At 46.0% G+C, this 18,739-nt stretch overlaps 1 protein-coding gene across 1 annotated transcript; it reads right to left on the bottom strand.

The window, feature by feature from the left end:
• Positions 1 to 8,306: 8,306 nt before the first annotated feature.
• LOC138212621 (olfactory receptor 52L1) lies at positions 8,307 to 9,239 on the bottom strand. Its single transcript, XM_069173074.1, has one exon. The coding sequence runs from the start codon at positions 9,237 to 9,239 to the stop codon at positions 8,307 to 8,309; it is 933 nt and encodes a 310-aa protein (XP_069029175.1).
• Positions 9,240 to 18,739: the final 9,500 nt, after the last annotated feature.

Raw genomic sequence — 18,739 nt, 5'->3', positions numbered from 1 at the left:
GTGCCGCGGTTGGTTTGGAGCATCCCTTGACCTTAAACATCAAATTCCTGTGTCACGGCTAAACATCCAACTTTGCCACATCGCCATGGCGATGCCCTTTGACGAAAACCCACAGAAATTATTGATATTTTATTATATTTCCACCAATAGATTCTCCTGAATCCTACACAGGTCTTTTAGATAAATTATGTTTCTACAGTTTAGAGCGTCTTTTTCCATTGAAACCATTAATACCGTTTACGAGAGAATTTAATGAGCATTAAATGGAATAAAGTTCGGTGAAATAGACCTGAAGCAGAAGTATGAAGTACATATATATAATTCAAATATTAGTCCCTGAATAACAATCTTTAAATAGACGTCACATCTCTCAAAGCTTTATTGCCACCAAAAAATTCACATGACAAATTGTGCCATTAATAATTGATGGTTATTAAGTTTTAAAGACACCAGTGGAGACATTAGTCTTATATGTATCTCAGGCTTCATTCATATTTCAAAATGCTCAACATTACAGCTGTGAAAAAACTCATTATAATCATATTTGTATTCATGAGTTATGAGTTTTATTCAAGCCTCTGTTTACTGTGCAAACACAGTTTACATTTCAACAAATTATAAACTGTAATAAAGTCTTTCCTGATCTACGACTCATTCAGGTTTTTATGCACTTATCAAATAATGAAGACGTTATCTATAAATCAGGACAATCAGTTCTCACAGTTTTTCATGAAGAATTCTGATTTACTGATGAGCAAATCATGAAGGAAATACATCTTGTCACTGACCTCTGCTGGTTTCCAGCCATCCAGCTACAGTTGGTTTTATGTTGCTGTGGCACCAAGCAGAAAACACACCAGACAATATTTATGATTTGGAAATGTGCATTAAATATCAGACCTTTTGTCGAGAAATGTAGTCCAACTTAAATATTCTGCTGTTTGTCTGTTTCAAAAAGGCAAATCAAAATGTAATAACAACGAATGAAATATTAGTTATTTAAAAATATATATATCATCACATACACATATACACACATTAAAGGCATGCTGGGAAATTTGTTAATGCAAAACATCTTTACAGAAATGACCAAGTTTCATTTACAGCAGCTCAGCCGTGAAAAAAAGGATGAAAAGTAGAAGAAATGGAGCAAATTACTGAATGAAACTAGTTATTGTTAGAAATACAGTGGTGAATATAAAATGGCAGTTGTTTTAATTTAAAATTAAAAGTCTCGTAACAGAGTAAAATAATGTTTATGAGCTAAGTCATCATTTAGTGTTTAAACTGTCAACACAAGAAAATTAACACGAGAGCTTAAAATAAAATTTTACATTTCTGCACTTACCCCACAATGTTCTTAAAATGTTTTCAGCTGGATGTTTTTTTTCTTCTTCCCAGTTAAGTTTCTCCTTCAAAGTTCCACAAAACATCAGCATAACGTTTCTAAAGCACGTCATCCGACTCTGAAATATCGACATTCGACTTGTTAAAAACAACTTAAAACTTGTTACGAAGTATTTTCAGAGTGTTTTCAGAACTTTTAAGAAGAACATTCTGGAAACAAACAAAAAACGTCCCATTGAAAACATGACTAAATATTCTCAATGATTTTAATCAATTCTAGCCAGGTACTCGTGTGTCCACCTCAGTTTAGATTTGGAATAAATGTTCTAAAACCGCTTTTCAGATGATGACCAAACAATTCATAAAATATTTCCTTAAAAACACTTCAGTAACAAAGTGGACTCTCCGACCTGCAGAGTGTTCGCCGGTTCTTTGCCAGTTCTTTGCCGGTTCTTCGCCGGTTCTTCGGCTGCTCGTCGGGAAACACTCGGTCTTCTCTCGGGTCATCTTATAGCTGAAGTCCAAATGTCCCGTGGGAAAACTGTATCTTTTTATATCACATTGTCTCATTATTACACCAAGTCCTGAGAAGACTTCATGTTTGATGAATATTTCTTGTTTATTGTTGTTGTCTTTCTCATTTGTTGCTGTTGTTTACTGATGTTCCACAAAATGAAAATGTGAAAATTCCTGTTAAAATACAAACTGCGTTCAGATGAACGTTGTAGCCGGATATCGTCTCCAGCTTCAATATTAAACCTGGAAATCAGAAGATGCAACATGTTTCCTTCGAGGTTTAAAATCTAATTTGCGGCTGCTCGTTGCTTCAGGAATCTCTCCGGCCGTTTGTTGTTGTCTCCTTGAAGCTAATTGGCCCCGAGGTCACGACGGCGGCGCTTCGTTTCCTCTTAGAAGAACGTGGGATTAATTATCTGCTGTGTTTAATCAGTCTCCCCCGTCAGACTCTCGGCGCTGCGGTTGTAATGAGATTTTTGACTAAATGAACTCGCTGGAAGCTTCAGTCACTCGTCGTGACGTCAGAAGCAGCAGATCAGCTCGTCTTCCTGTCCTCATGGAGAGACTTCTATTTGTTTGGTTTTAATCCCCTTCGACTCAGCTTTCTGACATTGTTTCTTAACTCCTGCAGCAGCTTTAGTCTCTAAGTATTTTATAATATGTCATGTTTTTGGATGCCGTCTGTTCGAAATGTGAAAGTTTGTGAACTCTTCAGTGTTTTCTACATTTCTACATTAATCTGACCTTAAACTTTATCAGATTTTCACACGAGTCCTAAAAGTCGATAAAGAAAATCCAACTGAACAAACAAGACTTAAAATTAAATGATTGCACAGCGGTGCAGTGGTTAGCATTGTCGCCTCACAGCAAAAAGGTTCTGGGTTTGAATCCGGGCCTTCCTGTGTGAGTCTGCAGGTTCTCCGTGTGCCTGCGTGGGTTCTCTCGGTTCTCCAGCTTCCTCCCACCATCCAGAAACATGAACCTCAGGTTAACTGGTGGTTCTACAAATGTCCCTGAGGTGTAAAGGAGAGCGTAAACGGCCTTTGTTTCCGTCTGTCTCTATGTCCTGTGATGGACTGGTGATCTGTCCAGGTGAACCCCACCTTTGCCCAAAGTGAGCTGGGATAGGCTCCGCCCCCCGTGACCCTGTTCAGGATAAAGTGGGTGTAGATAATGGATGGATGGATATCTACCAGCTGTATGTGAACCTTTGCTATGAACATCTGCTTCGACCTCCTCGTGCAGAAATAACTGCAACTAAATATTTCCGCTAACTGTCGACCGGTCCTGAACATCAGCTTCTTCACTACATGTATTCTATGAGTCTGAACAGACATGGAGGGGGACGGCTGGGGGGTTCTAGTTGTGTCATTTTGGACCTGGTTTTGGACTAGTTTTGACCTGGTTTTGACCCGGTTTTGGACTAGTTTTGACCCGGTTTTGGACTGTTAGGAACCCAGTTTCAGGCTTCTAGACAAACATTGGACAGCCGTGGCAGCCAGCCGGTCTGTTCTGGACCACAGCAGGTTCCACTGATGATGCTGTGGACACTTTAAACTGCGTTTCTGTTTTTTTATGAACTTTAGATTATCTCTGATGAAGTCTACGTCCTCTCGATGTGCATTACAGAGAATCTTCCAGGTGAGTTGATGTTCTTAAGAGGATCCAGGATGTTGTCGGTCAGTCGGTCGAAGGCCGATCAGATTTTACATTTCTGTCTCCGTGTCTGTGTCATCATCACATTTTAGCTACGGTTGGTAAAACTTTAAAAAAAAAACATCAAACAAATAGATGTTCAGAGTTACTTGTTAAATCATTTTTTTGTTGTAACTGTGGCTGTTTTGTTGTAATTGATCATATGCGTCTGAACAGGCATGACAAGAGTTTTATGAAATATATTATCCATCCATCATCTTCCACTTATCCGGGTCGGGTCGCGGTGGCAGCAGGCCAAGCAAGTTGACCCAGACTTCCCTCTCCCCCGCAAGCTCATCCTGGAGGATCCCAAGGCGTTTCCAGGCCAGCGGGAGATATGATCCTCCAGATGTTCTGGGTCTTCCCAGAGGTCTCCTGCCAGTTGGCCGTGCCCGGAAAACCTCCAGTAGGAGGCGTCCAGGAGGATCCTGATCAGATGCTGAACCACCTCAGCTGACTCCTTTCGAGGTGAAGGAGTAACGCCTCAACTCCAAGTTCCCTCCTGATGTCCGAGCTCCTCCCCCGATCTCTAAGGCTGAGCCCGGCCTCCTACGGAGGAAACTCATTTCGGCCGCTTGTAGCCGCGACCTCGTTCTTTTGGTCACGACCCAGAGCTCTAACCATCGGTGAGGGTCGGAACATAGATCGCCCGGTAAACTGAGAGCTTCGCCTTCCGCCCCGGTTCTTCTTCACCAACACGGTCCGGTGCAGCGCCTGTTGTACTGCTGCAGCCGCACCAATCCGGCAGTCGATCTCCCGCTCCATCCTCCATCCTCCATCCTCTCCTCACTCATTAACAAGACCCCGAGATACTTCAACTCCTTCACTTGAGGCAGGAGCTCCGTCCCCACCTGGAGGGATCAATCCACCGGTTTCCTGCAGAGAACCATGGCCTCAGATTTGGAGGTACTAACCCTCGTCCCCGCCACTTCACACTCGGCTGCAAACCGCCCCAGTGAGTGCTGGAGGTCCGAAGAGGCCAACAGGACGACATCATCTGCAAACAGCAGAGATGTGATCCGGAGACCCCCGAACCCGATGTGCTCCTCCCCCTGGCTGTGCCTAGATATCCTGTCCATGAAGGTCACAAACAGGATCGGTGACAAAGGACAGCCCTGGTGGAGGCCAACACCCACCAGAGGCCACGCCCACCGGAAACGAGTCTGACTTGCCGAGAATACGAACACAGCTCCTACTGCAGTTGTACAGAGCCCGGATGGCCCTTTGCAACGGGTCCGGCACCCCGTACTCCCGCAGCACCCCCCACAAAAACCCCGGGGGACCCGGTCGAAAGCCTTCTCCAAGTCCACAAAGCACATGTAGACTGGATGGTTAAACTCCCAGGACCCTCCAGTAGTCCTGCGAGGGTAAAGATCTGGTCCACTGTTCCACGACGAGGACGGAATCCACACTGCTCCTCTTGAATCTGAGGTTCGACAAATGGTCGGAGTTTTTTCCAGGACCCTGGCATAAGCTTTGCCTGGGAGGCTGAGTAGTGTGATACCCCGATAGTTGGAGCAACTCTCCGGTCCCACTTTTTGAAAATGAGAACCACCACCCTGGTCTGCCAATCCAACGGTACTGATCCCGACCCCCGTGCGACATTGAAGAGGCGTGTCAGCCAAAACAGCCCAGCAATGTCCAGCGCCTTCAGCATCTCAGGGCGGATCTCATCCACCCCCGGCAGAGGCCTCTGCTAGGGATATGGGTGCGACCCCTCCCAAGCCTTCAGACGCTGCCTCCTCTCCAGAGGGCATGCTGGTCAGGTTTAGGAGTTCCTCAAGGTGCTCTTTCCACCTCCCCCACCCCCACCCCCACCCTCCGCTGAGAACAGCTTGGGGCAGTCCCTGCTTTCACTTCCTGAGTCGTCGGATGGTTTGCCAGAACTTCCTTGAGGCCAACCAAAAGTCCTTCTCCATGGCCTCCCCGAACTCCTCCCATGCCCAAGTTTAAGCATCCGCGACCACCGTAGCTGCAGCCCTTCTGGCCTGCCGGTACCTGTCAGCTGCTTCCGGAGACCCCTGAGCCAACCAGGCCCAAAAGGCCTCCTTTTTCAGCTTGACAGCTTCCCTCACCCCGGTGTCCACCACCAGGTTTTCGGGTTGCCGCCGCGACAGGCACCGATGACCTTCCGACCACAACTCTTAGCGGCCGCGTCCACAATAGAGGCTTTGAACACAGTCCGCTCGGACTCAATGCCCCCAACGGTCGGGATGCGTGAGAAGCTCTTACGGAGGTGAGAGTTGAAGACCTCCCGGACAGGTTCTAACAATAGTCAGAGTCTTCCTCCCTGCAACCTGCAGGCGCATGGAGGCGACCCTCTCGTTCTCCGGGGAGAACTCCAACACGTCGGCGCTCAGCCGGGGGCTCGTGAGCCTCCCCTCCCGCCCGGCGCCTCTCACCTTGGGCAACTCCAGAAAAGGATAGAGTCCAGCCGTTCTCCAGGAGCTTGGTTCCAGAACCAGTTCTGTGCATGGAGGTGAGCCCAACTATATCTAGCTGGTACCACTCCACCTCCTGCACCAGCTCCGGCTCTTTCCCCGCTAGCGAGGTGACGTTCCACGTCCTTAGAGCTAGTCTATGCTGCCGGCGATCTGCCTGCCGCCCGGTATGCATTGCACCCGACCCCGATGCTTGTCCCTGCGGGTGGTGGGTCCACAGGGTGGCTGCTCCATGATGTTTCTTCGGGCTGGGCCCGACCGGGCCCCATCGGCGAAGGCCCGGCCACCAGACGCTCGCCGGCGAGCTCCTCTCCTGGGTCTGGCTCTGGCTCCGGGAGGGTGCCCCAGTTTCCCTGATCAAGGTGAGGTGGCTTCAGTCTGTGGGCTGCTGTTCATCGGGGTCTTTGTGAGCCGCTCTTTGTCTAGGCTCTCACCTGGGACCAGTTTGCCTTTGGAAACCCTACCAGGGGCTGATGCCCCGGACAACATATTATATTTTATGATATAATAATATAATATATAATTTAATATTTTAGTAAGTTCAATCCAAAGTTTAACGTCTTTAACATCAAACATTTACATGGTGATAAATGAAAAACGTTTAATGTGTTTCTGCTGCAGTTCCAGTTCGCGTTGTTTAAACTAAATAAGTAATAATAATAATAAATATATATAATAAATAATTTATATATATATAATATATATAAAATATTATATATTTATATATAGTATTTATATAAATATTATAATAATAATATTAAATATAATATAAGTGACCTGAAAAGAAAAGAAACGACACATGAGCAAAATCAATACAATTTTAAACTTTATTATTTGTCTTTATATTTCCACATTTTTTAAATGTATTCATTCCCCTTTATATTTCCACATTCATTTCCTTATTCTTTTACAGATTTATTCTTTTTTTATGTTTAAATCGGATGAAACTGAATAACAATAAACCTGAACATATTCGATGATAAATCACAGATAAAGATAGATGCTTCTGAGAACTCCTGTTATTACATGAGTTTATGAGGAGATATAAAGCATCATACTGCCACCTGGTGGTGGACAAACACACCTGCTGGTTCACGGCCGTTGATGCTCCTTCAGTCTGCTGAAGGCTTCAAAAACACTTTATAATATTAAGTGTTTAAATTATCAGGTGTTATAAGATGCCTGTATGATGCTTTTAGTTTTTTAAATGAAAGACAGGAGCAGCTTTCTGTTGCCTTGGAAACTACAAACTGTTTGATTCATTACGGAGAAATGTATTTTAAATTGGATAATTTATTTTAATACTATTGTGCTGACATTGTTTTAGTGTTTTGCAGGAATATTTGTTCAGTTTCTTCTCCTTTCATGTCACAGTTACATATATTTATGATTATTGTTTATTTAGTTTGGACAATAACCCACTTCTTTTAAAAAAAATTTTTTTTAAAAAACAGTAAATCAAACGGTTATGACACATCATGACCTTAAAAAGATTTTATTTGAGTGGAAATGAAAATCTTTTAACAGGCAGAGCAGCAACACGCTGATTTAATGCTGAACCAACGAGTTATCTTTAATATTCATGTTATTTGTACTTTATTGACTTTTTACAGTCGTTTTGTTCCCTCCATGTGTTTACATGTATATTCATGGACAAACATCTACACATCAATAATGTGGTCCAATATCTGGTTTCACAAACAAGCAGTGAATAATAAAAAACAAAATACATTTAAAAATATAATGTGTTTATGTACACATAAACTTTACATGCAGCTCTAACAGGTTTGAATGTGAATGGTAAAACTATATTTGATTTTACTGTTCATCTATTGTGATTTGAACAAGCTCCTCCCACAGAACTCATCCATCGGACGACTTTAAATTTGTTCCGAAAAGTTACGTAAGTTAAGAAAATATTTTGTTTCCGTCTCACGCTGTGACTTTAAGTTTCTGTAACTTTGACGTTCATCTTCCGATGTTCCCCAAACTTTACGTGTTTACATTTTAATTGTTGGTCGCGGTCGTGGCGCCACCTACTGGCAACAGGAAGTTAAATGTTTCATGTCGCAGCTTGAAGAGATGCGCCTCAAATTGAGCAAGAAAAGGCCTGAAGACTTGAATGATGCTACACACAGCGGCACTTGTTGGACACAGGAAGTGATGTCATGACCGCCATCACTCACAACACAACGTCAACAAACTAGCACGCTGAAAAATCAACGTACGCGGCCGACCCGCTGCCCCCCCGACAGGCGGCGGTGTGCGAGGGCCCAAAACGTGTTTTTCTGAAGAACTGTGCAGCGTTCAGACGGAGCGACGGCCCGTCAGCGTCCTCAGGATGTGCTGCCGGATCTCGGTGGTTCTGATGCCGTAGATGATCGGGTTGAAGCAGCTCGGGAAGAACAGGTACATGGTGCTGAAGAAGACCCGGGCGGCGGCGGGGAGGCGGTTTCTGATCCGATATGACAGGAAGGTGACGAGTACGATGATCAGGCTGACTGTCATCACCACGATGTGGGTGACGCAGGTGTGAAGCGCTCGGAGTCCCGACTTCCCCGAACGCAGCACGGAGCTGAAGATGACGACGTACGAGACCGTGATGAAGACGAAGTCGGCGACCGGGATGAGGAAGACGCTCAGCAGCCCCGCCAGGTTGTTGACGGCGGTGCTCCCGCAGGCGAGCTCCACCAGCGCCATGTGCTCACAGAAACAGTGTTCGATCACGTTCCCGACGCAGAACGACAGGTTTCCTGCGAGCGCCGTCACCACGGCGACCAGCAGCACGTTCCTGACCAGCAGAGGGACCACGAACGTCAGGAACCCCGGCGGCGCCATGCTCTCATGGTAGTAGAGCGGCGTGCAGATGGCGAAGTATCGGTCCAGAGCCATCCAGACCAGCAGCGTGGACTGAAACGCTCCCAGCAGGTGAACCACGAACATCTGGAGCAGGCAGCCAATCAGAGAGATCCCCCGCCAGCCCGACAGGAAGCTCAGCAGCATGTTGGGCACGAAGAACAGCGGCAGGCTCAGGTCCACGCACGCCATGCCGGCGATAAGGACGCACATGGGCGAGTGGAGGCTCCTCTGGGAGACGACCACGTACAGCAGCAGCGAGTTGGCCGACAGAGACACGAAGAACATGACGGAGAACGGGAGGAAGAGGACGGGACGGAGAGCGCCGAGCTCGGCGAAGCCGTCCAGGATGAAGCGGTCGTGTGACGAGGCGTTCTCCATCATTTCGCTTTTATCTTCAAGTCAGCCTGAAAACAGACAAAATAAAATCAACTTCCAGCCAAATACAAACTACTTTTCTTTCAGATTCCCGTTTTTGGATTGAAATAATTATCTTATAAACATCAAAACAAATCAAACAACTGGAGCTGATTATTATTGTTAATTATTCGAGTAAACCACCCAACAACTACATCTAATTCATCTCTGAGAGGATTTTAATATTCAGTAGGAAACACATTTTTCTCATCTTTGAGGTGATCTGAACATTAAACTGAAGAAGAAGCAGACGTAGAAACAATTTATAAACATACGGAGAAACAAAGACAACAAAGAGTTTCATATAGAATTCATTTTCTTCATTTATATGTGAATTTTAATTTATTTGAACTGAATTGAACGACTAATTTAACTGAAGAAAAGTTTTGCTCTTGAGAAAAAAATTTGAAATGTCGAGAATCATGTTGATTTTAAATTTCGAGGATAAATCAAACTTCCTTTGTGCATCTGATTTTACAAGATGAACTCGTGTTGTTGTTCTTCGGAATCATTTTTAATTAAAAAAAGAAAATAAAGTAAATTCGCTCTCTTTTATCACAGAAACACAGTTTGGTAAAAAAGTTTCATGTCGTCTGGAGAAAAAAACAGAAACTCAGAGGAAGTGACTGAAACCGATGGAGATGGACAGATGTGAGCGTTTCCATGGAAACACCTGCAGCAACACAAAGAGGACAGGTCCGAACACGCTTCAGCCGATGCTCAACATTTTTACTTTATCTTCAAAATGCTAAATATCCCCCAAAAGATCTTCCTCCTTTAATTTCTTTGCCGTACTGTCGTCTCATTGAAACAACCAGCCTGAAACTGTCTCGTTATAAGTCGCATTGTGAGTCCTGATAATTCCTCCTCAGCTCCGTCTACCCGTCTGAAACAGACGATGTTTCACACATCTGTTTCCTTCAGAAAACACACTGACCGAAAACACGTTTAACGTGTTGGTTCGTCACTACGGCTTCACCGGAACTTCGAAAAAGCTCAACAGCCGAGATCAATAGAGGAAGAAGCAACAAATCAGATTCATAAGCACATTTCCACAAAGAGCCGAAGTCGAGAATCTGGAAGAGAGAAATGAAAAAAGGCACCGAAAACAGCAAATAAATCAACAGGGAGGAAATCTTGTATCTGCAGGATTTAAAATGAAATATCTGCAAAGGCAGAAAAAATAAACCAACATCGGGAAACATGTCGGTAATCAAACTTCACAGAAACACTGAAAACATCAGCAGGTCCAAGACGTATTTTAACTGGTACCCAGAAGTCCAAGAAGATCCAATCTCAGGAGTTCAACACGAAGAGCTGCTGGAGAGTTCGTCATCTTTGTCTGCAGCCGATCCTCCATTTGTCCCCGCTGAACCTCTGACTCAGCACTTTAATAGGTTTCCTGTGAGTCCTAACCTCTGCGGATTCCCTCGGTACCGACCAGGAAGTCACGTGAACGCAAAACAGGACGTTTATTGTCATTTACAGCCGAGTGTTCCTGAGCCCAAGCAGTGATTTCCATGACAGAATCATGGCTGTTTTATGTGTGTCAAACTGAAATGTTTCAGAAAGTCTACGGCGATGAAGCGACGATTTGCTAAATTATGTGTTTGTTATCTTTGTTTGCAGGTTGATAACTTAAGTTTAGCTTGTTTTTTTATGCAAAATTATGTGCAAGCTTTTCACGCGCAACATAAGCAGACTTGGATCTTGCTGATCCATCCTCGTATCTACTGAACCGAGCCTCGCTGCCTGCCTTGGACCAGGGAGCCAGGTGGTATTGGAGTGTTGGTATCTTTCATGCAGTGGAGCCTCTGGAGCAGATGATGGTCTGTTAACTGCCCGTCTGACAGCCGGACACGCCTCGTCCACCGGGCTGTACCCGGTCATGTGCAGCGCTACACGGTCAAACCCTCGTACCTGCTGGGACAGAACCGACCTCTGAACTGTCAGCAGTAACCTGCCAGCCTTAAAGAACCACCTCCCCTATTTCTATTTTGACTTAGGCTGCTGTAGTATCAGTCTTGTCCACCTGATGGCGCGCCTGCCTGATAGCATACCTCCCTCCGTCCATATGAATCATTTCCAGAAGGACCAGAACCCTGATCAGAAAGACTTTATCTAATGACACTGATGGAAACATTTACTGACTTTGTATTTCAGGAGAGAACTTGGTGTTTTTTCAATGGGAGACAAACTGTTTATAAAAGTGTTCGTAGGTCTGTAAAATGGTTCTGATCCAGAAGTGTCTTCAGCTGTAATACCAGCGAGTGCCACTAGAGGTCGGTTCCGAAAAGCCTCCGGCTCCATAGACTCCCATTCAACTTCTCTCATCAAATCCAAAGTGAATAAAATGTGTCCATCAGTTATCTCGGTGTTGTTAGCTAAAGTCACTCCTTCTTATTAGTTTTCTGGAGGTCCATCTGAAAATAATCCCTCATTCATTAGAAAAGAAGATTCAAGAAGACCTGTTTTTGGGGGCGTGTCTGTTTGATTGACAGGCCTGTGGTGCAGTCAGGTTACAGCTATCGGTGGGCGGGACGTAGTATCGTCAGGTTTCCGATCAGATCGGTCAGATCCACCGCTGGCTCCTCCCCCAGCTCGTCCAAATATGGTCACTTCCTGCTCCGAACCGCTCCGAACTAACAAAGATGGTGACGGACAGAATCTGAACTGGAGGATTCATAACGTTCACAAACCAATGTTCAAAACATATCTTTTTACTTTAGCCTTTAACTAGTTACTCTTGAAGCTCTCTCTGGTACTTGAACTACATTGCCTTTAAAATGCATGTTGCTTATTTTATATTTTAACTCTATTTGCGTTTAATTTGATGCATTTTAAAGACCTCAGGACAGTTGTCCACTTCACCTCAGTCCATCTTCAATGATCTCGGTCCAGAGAAGGCGGCGGTGTTTCTGGATCATGTTTCTATCTGGTTTCTTCTTTGGAGAGTTTTAACATCATTTGTGGACGCAGCGATGAACTGTGTTCACAGACGATGGTTTTCACAAGTGTTCCTGAGCCCATGCAGTGATTTCCACTCCAGAATAGTGTGTTTTTAATGCAGTGCTGCCTGAGGGCCCGAAGATCACCACCATCCAATATTGGTTTCCAGCCTTGTCCCTTGTGTTCAGAGATTTCTCCAGATTCTCTGAATCTTTTAATGATATTATGAACCGTAGACGATGAAATCCACTAATTCTTTGTAGTTTTACGTTGAGGAACATTATTCTTAGATTGTTGAACTATTTTCCAACACAGTCTTTCAGAGTGGTGAACCTCTTCCCATCTTCACTGCTGAGAGACTCTGCCTCTCTGAAATCATCTTTTTATACCCAATCATGTTGCTGATCTCTACTGGTCTTTTGTTGACCCTCTCCCAACTTGTTTTGAGATGTGTTGCTGGCATCAAATTCAAAATAAGCACATATTTTTCATAAAACAATTAAATTTATCGATTTCAACATGTTGTCTTTGGTCTATTTTCATTTAAATAAGGGTTCTTGTGGTTTGCAAATCATTGCATTGTTTTTATTTGCATTTTCACAGCGTCCCAACTTTTTTCCTCGTACTTCATTGTCTTGTTTCAACTGTATGAACACAGAGACTTGACCTCCACAATACTAATGACAAAGTTCTACAACACGTTTCCAAGGCCTCTGTACTTGGTGACATCATAGTATGACTTGTTTTTAACATTTTGGAACACATGCTATACCAACACTTTTTTATGACTTTTTGGACGACATACTGGAGGTTAGGTTAGATTAGGTAGTTACTTTATTAATCCCCGAGGGGAATTTTTTTTTCGCTACAGCAGCATACAGAAGCAATAAGATAATAATAGAATAATAGAAAGCAATAAAATAGCAGGAAAAAATATAAAATATGAAATGCACAGTATATACAGTACAGTATATATCTATATATATTATATACAAACAACCAAGAAACACAGTCAACAGTGTTATTGTTGTGTGATGGATTTTGCCAGAGGTGAGTTATTGTACAGTCTTATTGCGGTCGGCAGGAATGATCTCCTGTATCAGGAATGATCTCCAGTATCAGGAATGATCTCCTGTATCAGGAATGATCTCCTGTATCTGGAATGATCTCCAGTATCAGGAATGATCTCCTGTATCAGGAATGACCTCCTGTATCTGTTCTTGTGACAGCGGAGCTGGAGGAATCTTTTGGAGAACGTCCTCCTCTGTCCCTGCAGCAGGTGGTGGAGAGGGTGGTCAGGATTATCCAAGATGGATAATAGTTTGTTCAGCGTCCTCCTCTCCACCACCTTTTCCAGACTGTCCAGTTTGTAGCCGATGATGGAGCCGGCCTTCTTAACCAGTTTGTTAAGTCTGTTGGAGTCTCCGGCTCCAATGCTGCTCCCCCAGCAGACCACAGCGAAGTACAATGCACTGGCCACAACAGATGGTAGAACATCTCCAACATCTCGCTGCACACATTGAAGGATCGAAGTTTCCTCAAGAAAAAGAGTCGACTCATCCCCTTCTTGTAGACAGCGTTGATGTTGGTCTTCCAGTTCAGTCTGTTGTCATGGAGACACCAGGTACTTGTACTCCTCCACCATGTCCACCTCATCTCCCAGAACTCTCAGCGGTTGTGGAGCCGTCGTCTTCCTCCTGAAGTCGACCACCATCTCTCTGGTCTTGGCCACGTTCAGGAGCAGGTGATTTCTTCCTGCCCACTCCACAAAGTCCTCCACTACTGCCCTGTACTCGTCCCCCCCGTCCATCCCTTATACATCCGACCACTGCAGAGTCATCAGAGAACTTCTGCAGATGTCTTGACTCTGAGTTGTACTGGAAGTCAGTGGTGTAGAAGGTGAACAGGAAGGAGACAGAACAGTTCCCTGTGGAGCTCCAGTACCACTGACCACCGTATCAGACAGCACACTGCCCAGACGGACAAACTGTGGTCTGCCTGTCAGGTAGTCATTGATCCAGGAGACGGTGGACGCGTCCACCCCCACCACCTGCAGCTTCTCACTCAGCAGCAGTGGTTGGATGGTGTTGAATGCACTGGAGAAATCAAAGAAAGTGATTCTCACAGAGTCACCGGTTCCATCCAGGTGAGACTGAGCTCGTTGCAGCAGGTAGATGATGGCGTCGTCCACTCCCACATGAGGCTGGTACGCAAATTGCAGCGGGTCCAGAGAAGATTTCACCAGCGGCCTGAGGTGGGCCAAGACCAGCCTCTCCAGCATCTTCATCACATGAGATGTGAGGGCAACCGGTCGGTAGTCGTTGAGGCCGGATGGAGTCGTCTTCTTGGGGACAGGAACCAGACAGGACGTCTTCCACAGCACCGGGACTTCCTCCTGCTTCAGGCTCAGGTTGAAGAGGTCTTGTCGGACCTCAGCCAGCTGGACGGCGCAGGTCTTCAGGACCCCGGGGCTGATGCCATCAGGTCCTGAAGCCTTGTGCTGGTGGAGTCTCTCCAGCTGTCTCCTAACCTGGCCAGTCGTCACAGAGAGGGGGGTGGGGGGAGGGGGGTCATGGTGTCGATGGAGGAAGAGCCCTTTGAGATTGAGGACTCTATGCAGCTCACCAGGGGGGGCAGAGGAAGGAGGGGTGGAGGCAGCAGAGGTGTTTGGGAGGTGTAAGGTGTGGAGGAGACAGATGAGGGTGGTGAACTAAACCTGTTGAAGAAACAGTTTAGTTCATTGGACCTCTCCAGGTTCCCCCAGGTTGTTCCTCTCCAGGTTCCCCCTGATTGTTCCTCTCTAGGTTCCCCCTGGTTGTTCCTCTCCAGGTTCCCCCTGATTGTTCCTCTCCAGGTTCTCCCTGATTGTTCCTCTCTAGGTTCCCCCTGGTTGTTCCTCTCCAGGTTCCCCCTGGTTGTCTCTCTCTCCCCTTGAACCCAGTAATCTCCTTCATACCGGTCCACACCTCCCTCACGTTGTTCTGCTGGAGTTTGGCCTCCAGCTTCCTCCTGTGGGAGTCCTTACACTCCCTCATCTTCTCCTTCAGGTGGCGCTGCACTCTCCTGAGCTCCTCCCTGTCCCCAGACCTGAAGGCTGCTTTCTTCTTATTAAGAAGAACTTTCAGGTCACTGGTGATCCACGGCTTGTTGTTGGGGAAGCAGTGTCCAGTCCTGGATGGTACGGTGGTGTGTTCACAGAATTTAATGTATTCTGTGATACAGTCCGTCCTGCTGTTGATGTCCTCCCCATGCGGTCCACACAGCACGTCCCAGTCCGTGGACTCAAAGCAGTCCTGCAGGGCGTCTTTAGCCTCCTGTGTCCACCTCCTCACAGTCCTGGTGGTTACAGGCTGCCTCTGCACCAGAGGAACATACTTGGGTGTCAGCAGGACCAGGTTGTGGTCTGATCTACCAAGGGGGGGAAGGGCAGTAGTACTGTATGCATCCATGTCATTAGCATCCAGTAGGTCCAGAGTTTTATTGTTCCTTGTGGGGCAGTTCACATACTGGTGCAAAGTTGGCAGTACTTTATCCAGACTGGTCAAAGTCTCCAGTAACTAACAAAAATGCACCGGGATGCTTAGTCTGAAGTTTAGACACAGTGGAGTAGATGGTGTCCACTGCTGCCTCTACGTCAGCTGATGGAGGAACGTACACAGCGATAACAATGGCGGACGTGAACTCCCTCTGCAAATAATACGGACGCATCCCCACGGCTAGCAGTTCAATGTCCGGGCTACAAAAACGTTCCTTCACACACACGTGGTCGGGATTACACCACCTCTCGTTCACATAGACTTCAATCCCTCCACCTTTCTTCTTGCCGCTCCGAACAACGTCTCCGTCCCCCCGAACAGTCCTGAAGCCGGATACGGCCGTGCTGTGATCCGGGAGATGTGAGTGCAGCCATGTCTCGGTGAAACATATGATGCTGCACTCCCGGTACTCTCTCTGGGTCTTTACCAGCGCCGAGCTCGTCCGTCTTGTTGGCCAACGACCTCACGTTCCCCATTAAGATCGCCGGTACCGATGGTTTATATTTCCTCCTTTTCGCCTTCAGCTTAGCTCCAGCTCTGCAACCCCGACGTCTTCTCCGAAGTTCGTCGGGGATCTCAGGCGTCGCTCCGGGCAGCAGCAGTAGAGGTCTACTCAGCGCAATCAGCTGATCACGCGAGTAAACAATAACAATTGCCCCCAACCAGAAAAGTGGAAAAATTACGGTCCATTGTCTGACTGTTAACTTAACACACGTGAAGAGAAGAAAACAACAACTCCGAAGAGAGAAGAAAGAAAAATACTTAAAACAAAAACACACTCGGGGGGCGCTGCTGTAACAGGCTGCCGCTAGCACGGCGCTATCTTACATCTTACATACTGTAGTATTACATTTTAATGATATTTTGGACAACATGTCAGGATCCCTGTCTGTCACAGTGTTTTTCTTTTTTGTTTCCTCCGATCTCTTTTCCTCTCGTTTCCATCATTCTCCTGAGGATTCCTGTCTGATCCTACTGTATTTCCCTTTATTTTTTTGTCCCCGATTACCTCTCCTCATGTGTGCTGTCATTTCCCTGTCTGTTTGTAGTTATTTGCCACGTGCTTGTGTTTTGTTTTGTGTTCCTCCACAGTATCCTCCTCCGAGCTCCACCCACTCTCACACCGGTCTCCAGAGATCCAGCTGGAGCACATTCCGCTGATCACCTCCAGCTGGATTAAATACCCCGGTCTCCTGTCTACTCACCGTCAGTCCGTCCATTAACCTACCGACATCACATCCCGTAAGTCTGTCTGTCTCTGTTCTTGAGAAACTCCGGTTCTGACTCCCGTCTGTTTCCTGTTTCCTGTTTCCTGCCGTCCAGTGTCGAGCCTCGGGTATCACCTGTACGAAGAAGCCTTCCAGTTCATTCCTCGGAGATCAGCTGTCGAAGGTTTGGCCATCCTGTGTCGATCCTCGGGTGTCACACAGTCGATCCTGCCAATTGGCTGCGCTGGTGGAGAACCTCGGGATTCCCACCAAGCCATGTCAGTCAGCCGCTGGCTGTGGAGAAGCCTCGGGATTCCCCAGCGAAGCTCCGCCCACCCTGCTACGTCAGCCTGTCGCTTGCTGAGGAGGACCTCGGGATTCCCCCAGCGAAGCCACGCCCCGCTGGTTCTGCCTGCCTGTCCGTCCGTCCATCAGCCTGCCAGCCTCGTTCGCGGAGGAGCCAACTTCTGGCTCGGATTGGGACTCAGACTCTTGGTGTGCATTCCTGTTTGCTCTCACTGCCGGGGAGAAATAAATACCTGGTTCCAAAGAGACTTTTGCTGTGTGTCTGCTTTTGGGTCCGTTTATCTACACACACCTTAACATCTCCGTGTTTGTTTCCATGTGCGTTTTGTTTTGGTCCGTGTCTGGTGGATGTGGCCTCTCTGCTTCCCTCTTCAGGCTCCTCCCTCTTCCACTCCTCTGGCCTGCTGGCACAGCTGCACTCCACTGACCTCCTCCTGATACTTAATTAATTATTACTTAACCCGAGCATCACTTTGATTTGATTCAGGCATTATGGAGGACTTTCTAAGATGTTAATAGACTGTTTCCGGGCCAGATGAACTTCTAAATGACTAAAGTTCCACTTCCTTTCCAGTGTTCTTGATGTCTGCTTTAACGAGTGTATTTGTGAATTGGCCTCCTCTGCTTTAATAGTTTTTAAGAGAGGCGACACTGTCGAGTGTCGTATGCAGAGAGGCTGCAGCACTATCAACAAGTCGATCCCTTTGTGTGGCAGTATGGTTGAGGTAGCTGCCCTCTACTGTGTTGACACATGGCGCTGAAGTAGATAAGTGTGAAATCTCTTCCTTAAATTTGGCCACACCATTATCAGATAAAGATCTGTTGTCATGAATTCTTTTGTGCCTTAAAATACTGTCATTGACAATAAACAAATCGATTGGTAACAAGTGATGAACCTGGCAGAGGCCGACGCCCACTGGAAGTTTTTCGATTTTGTACCATCAATTCCCTGCAAACACAAAGTGCGTCAGGTGTCTGCACTGTGAAACACTACAAAGTGTTAATAAAGTATACTGAGTAACATGGAAGGTTAGAAGTGTTGTTTTTTCTGAGCAGCCGGTGGGACCTTTCATAATGAAGTCTCTCTGCTGCTGTGGGCGTCTTCTGTCTTTAAAGGTTTGAATGAAGCAGAGTTTCAGCTCAGTGAAGACGGACTCAGTCTGACTGCAGCAGGTGAAAACTCAACATATCTAGCGTCACCATGTTTGTTTTCTAATTTATAACCTGAACATTATATTGACTTTGAAAACCAAATGGTCTGTTTGGGTTTGATTGTTAATACTCCATCAATGATGATGAATGTGTTTAATATCATGATGTTGACTTCTGTTTATATGTGCTTGATGTTTCAGCTGTACATTGTACAAATCAAGAAGACGTTTAAAACAGTTGCATTATAACTAGCACTTCAATATACAACAGAATGTAAAGGAGGCGTTGCTTTGTGTTGAGAACTAAAAGGAGACTC

Source organism: Embiotoca jacksoni, unplaced genomic scaffold, assembly GCF_022577435.1.
Source record: "Embiotoca jacksoni isolate LCO1_2020_lvr unplaced genomic scaffold, fEmbJac1.0.p SCAF_58, whole genome shotgun sequence".
In the NCBI taxonomy this organism is placed as follows: Eukaryota; Metazoa; Chordata; class Actinopteri; family Embiotocidae; genus Embiotoca; species Embiotoca jacksoni.
This window is presented reverse-complemented; position numbering and strand designations above follow the sequence as displayed.

Excerpts from the sequence above, each read along its gene's own strand:
- LOC138212621 (XM_069173074.1), bottom strand. The coding sequence starts at position 9,239 with ATGATGGAGAACGCCTCGTCACACGACCGCTTCATCCTGGACGGCTTC.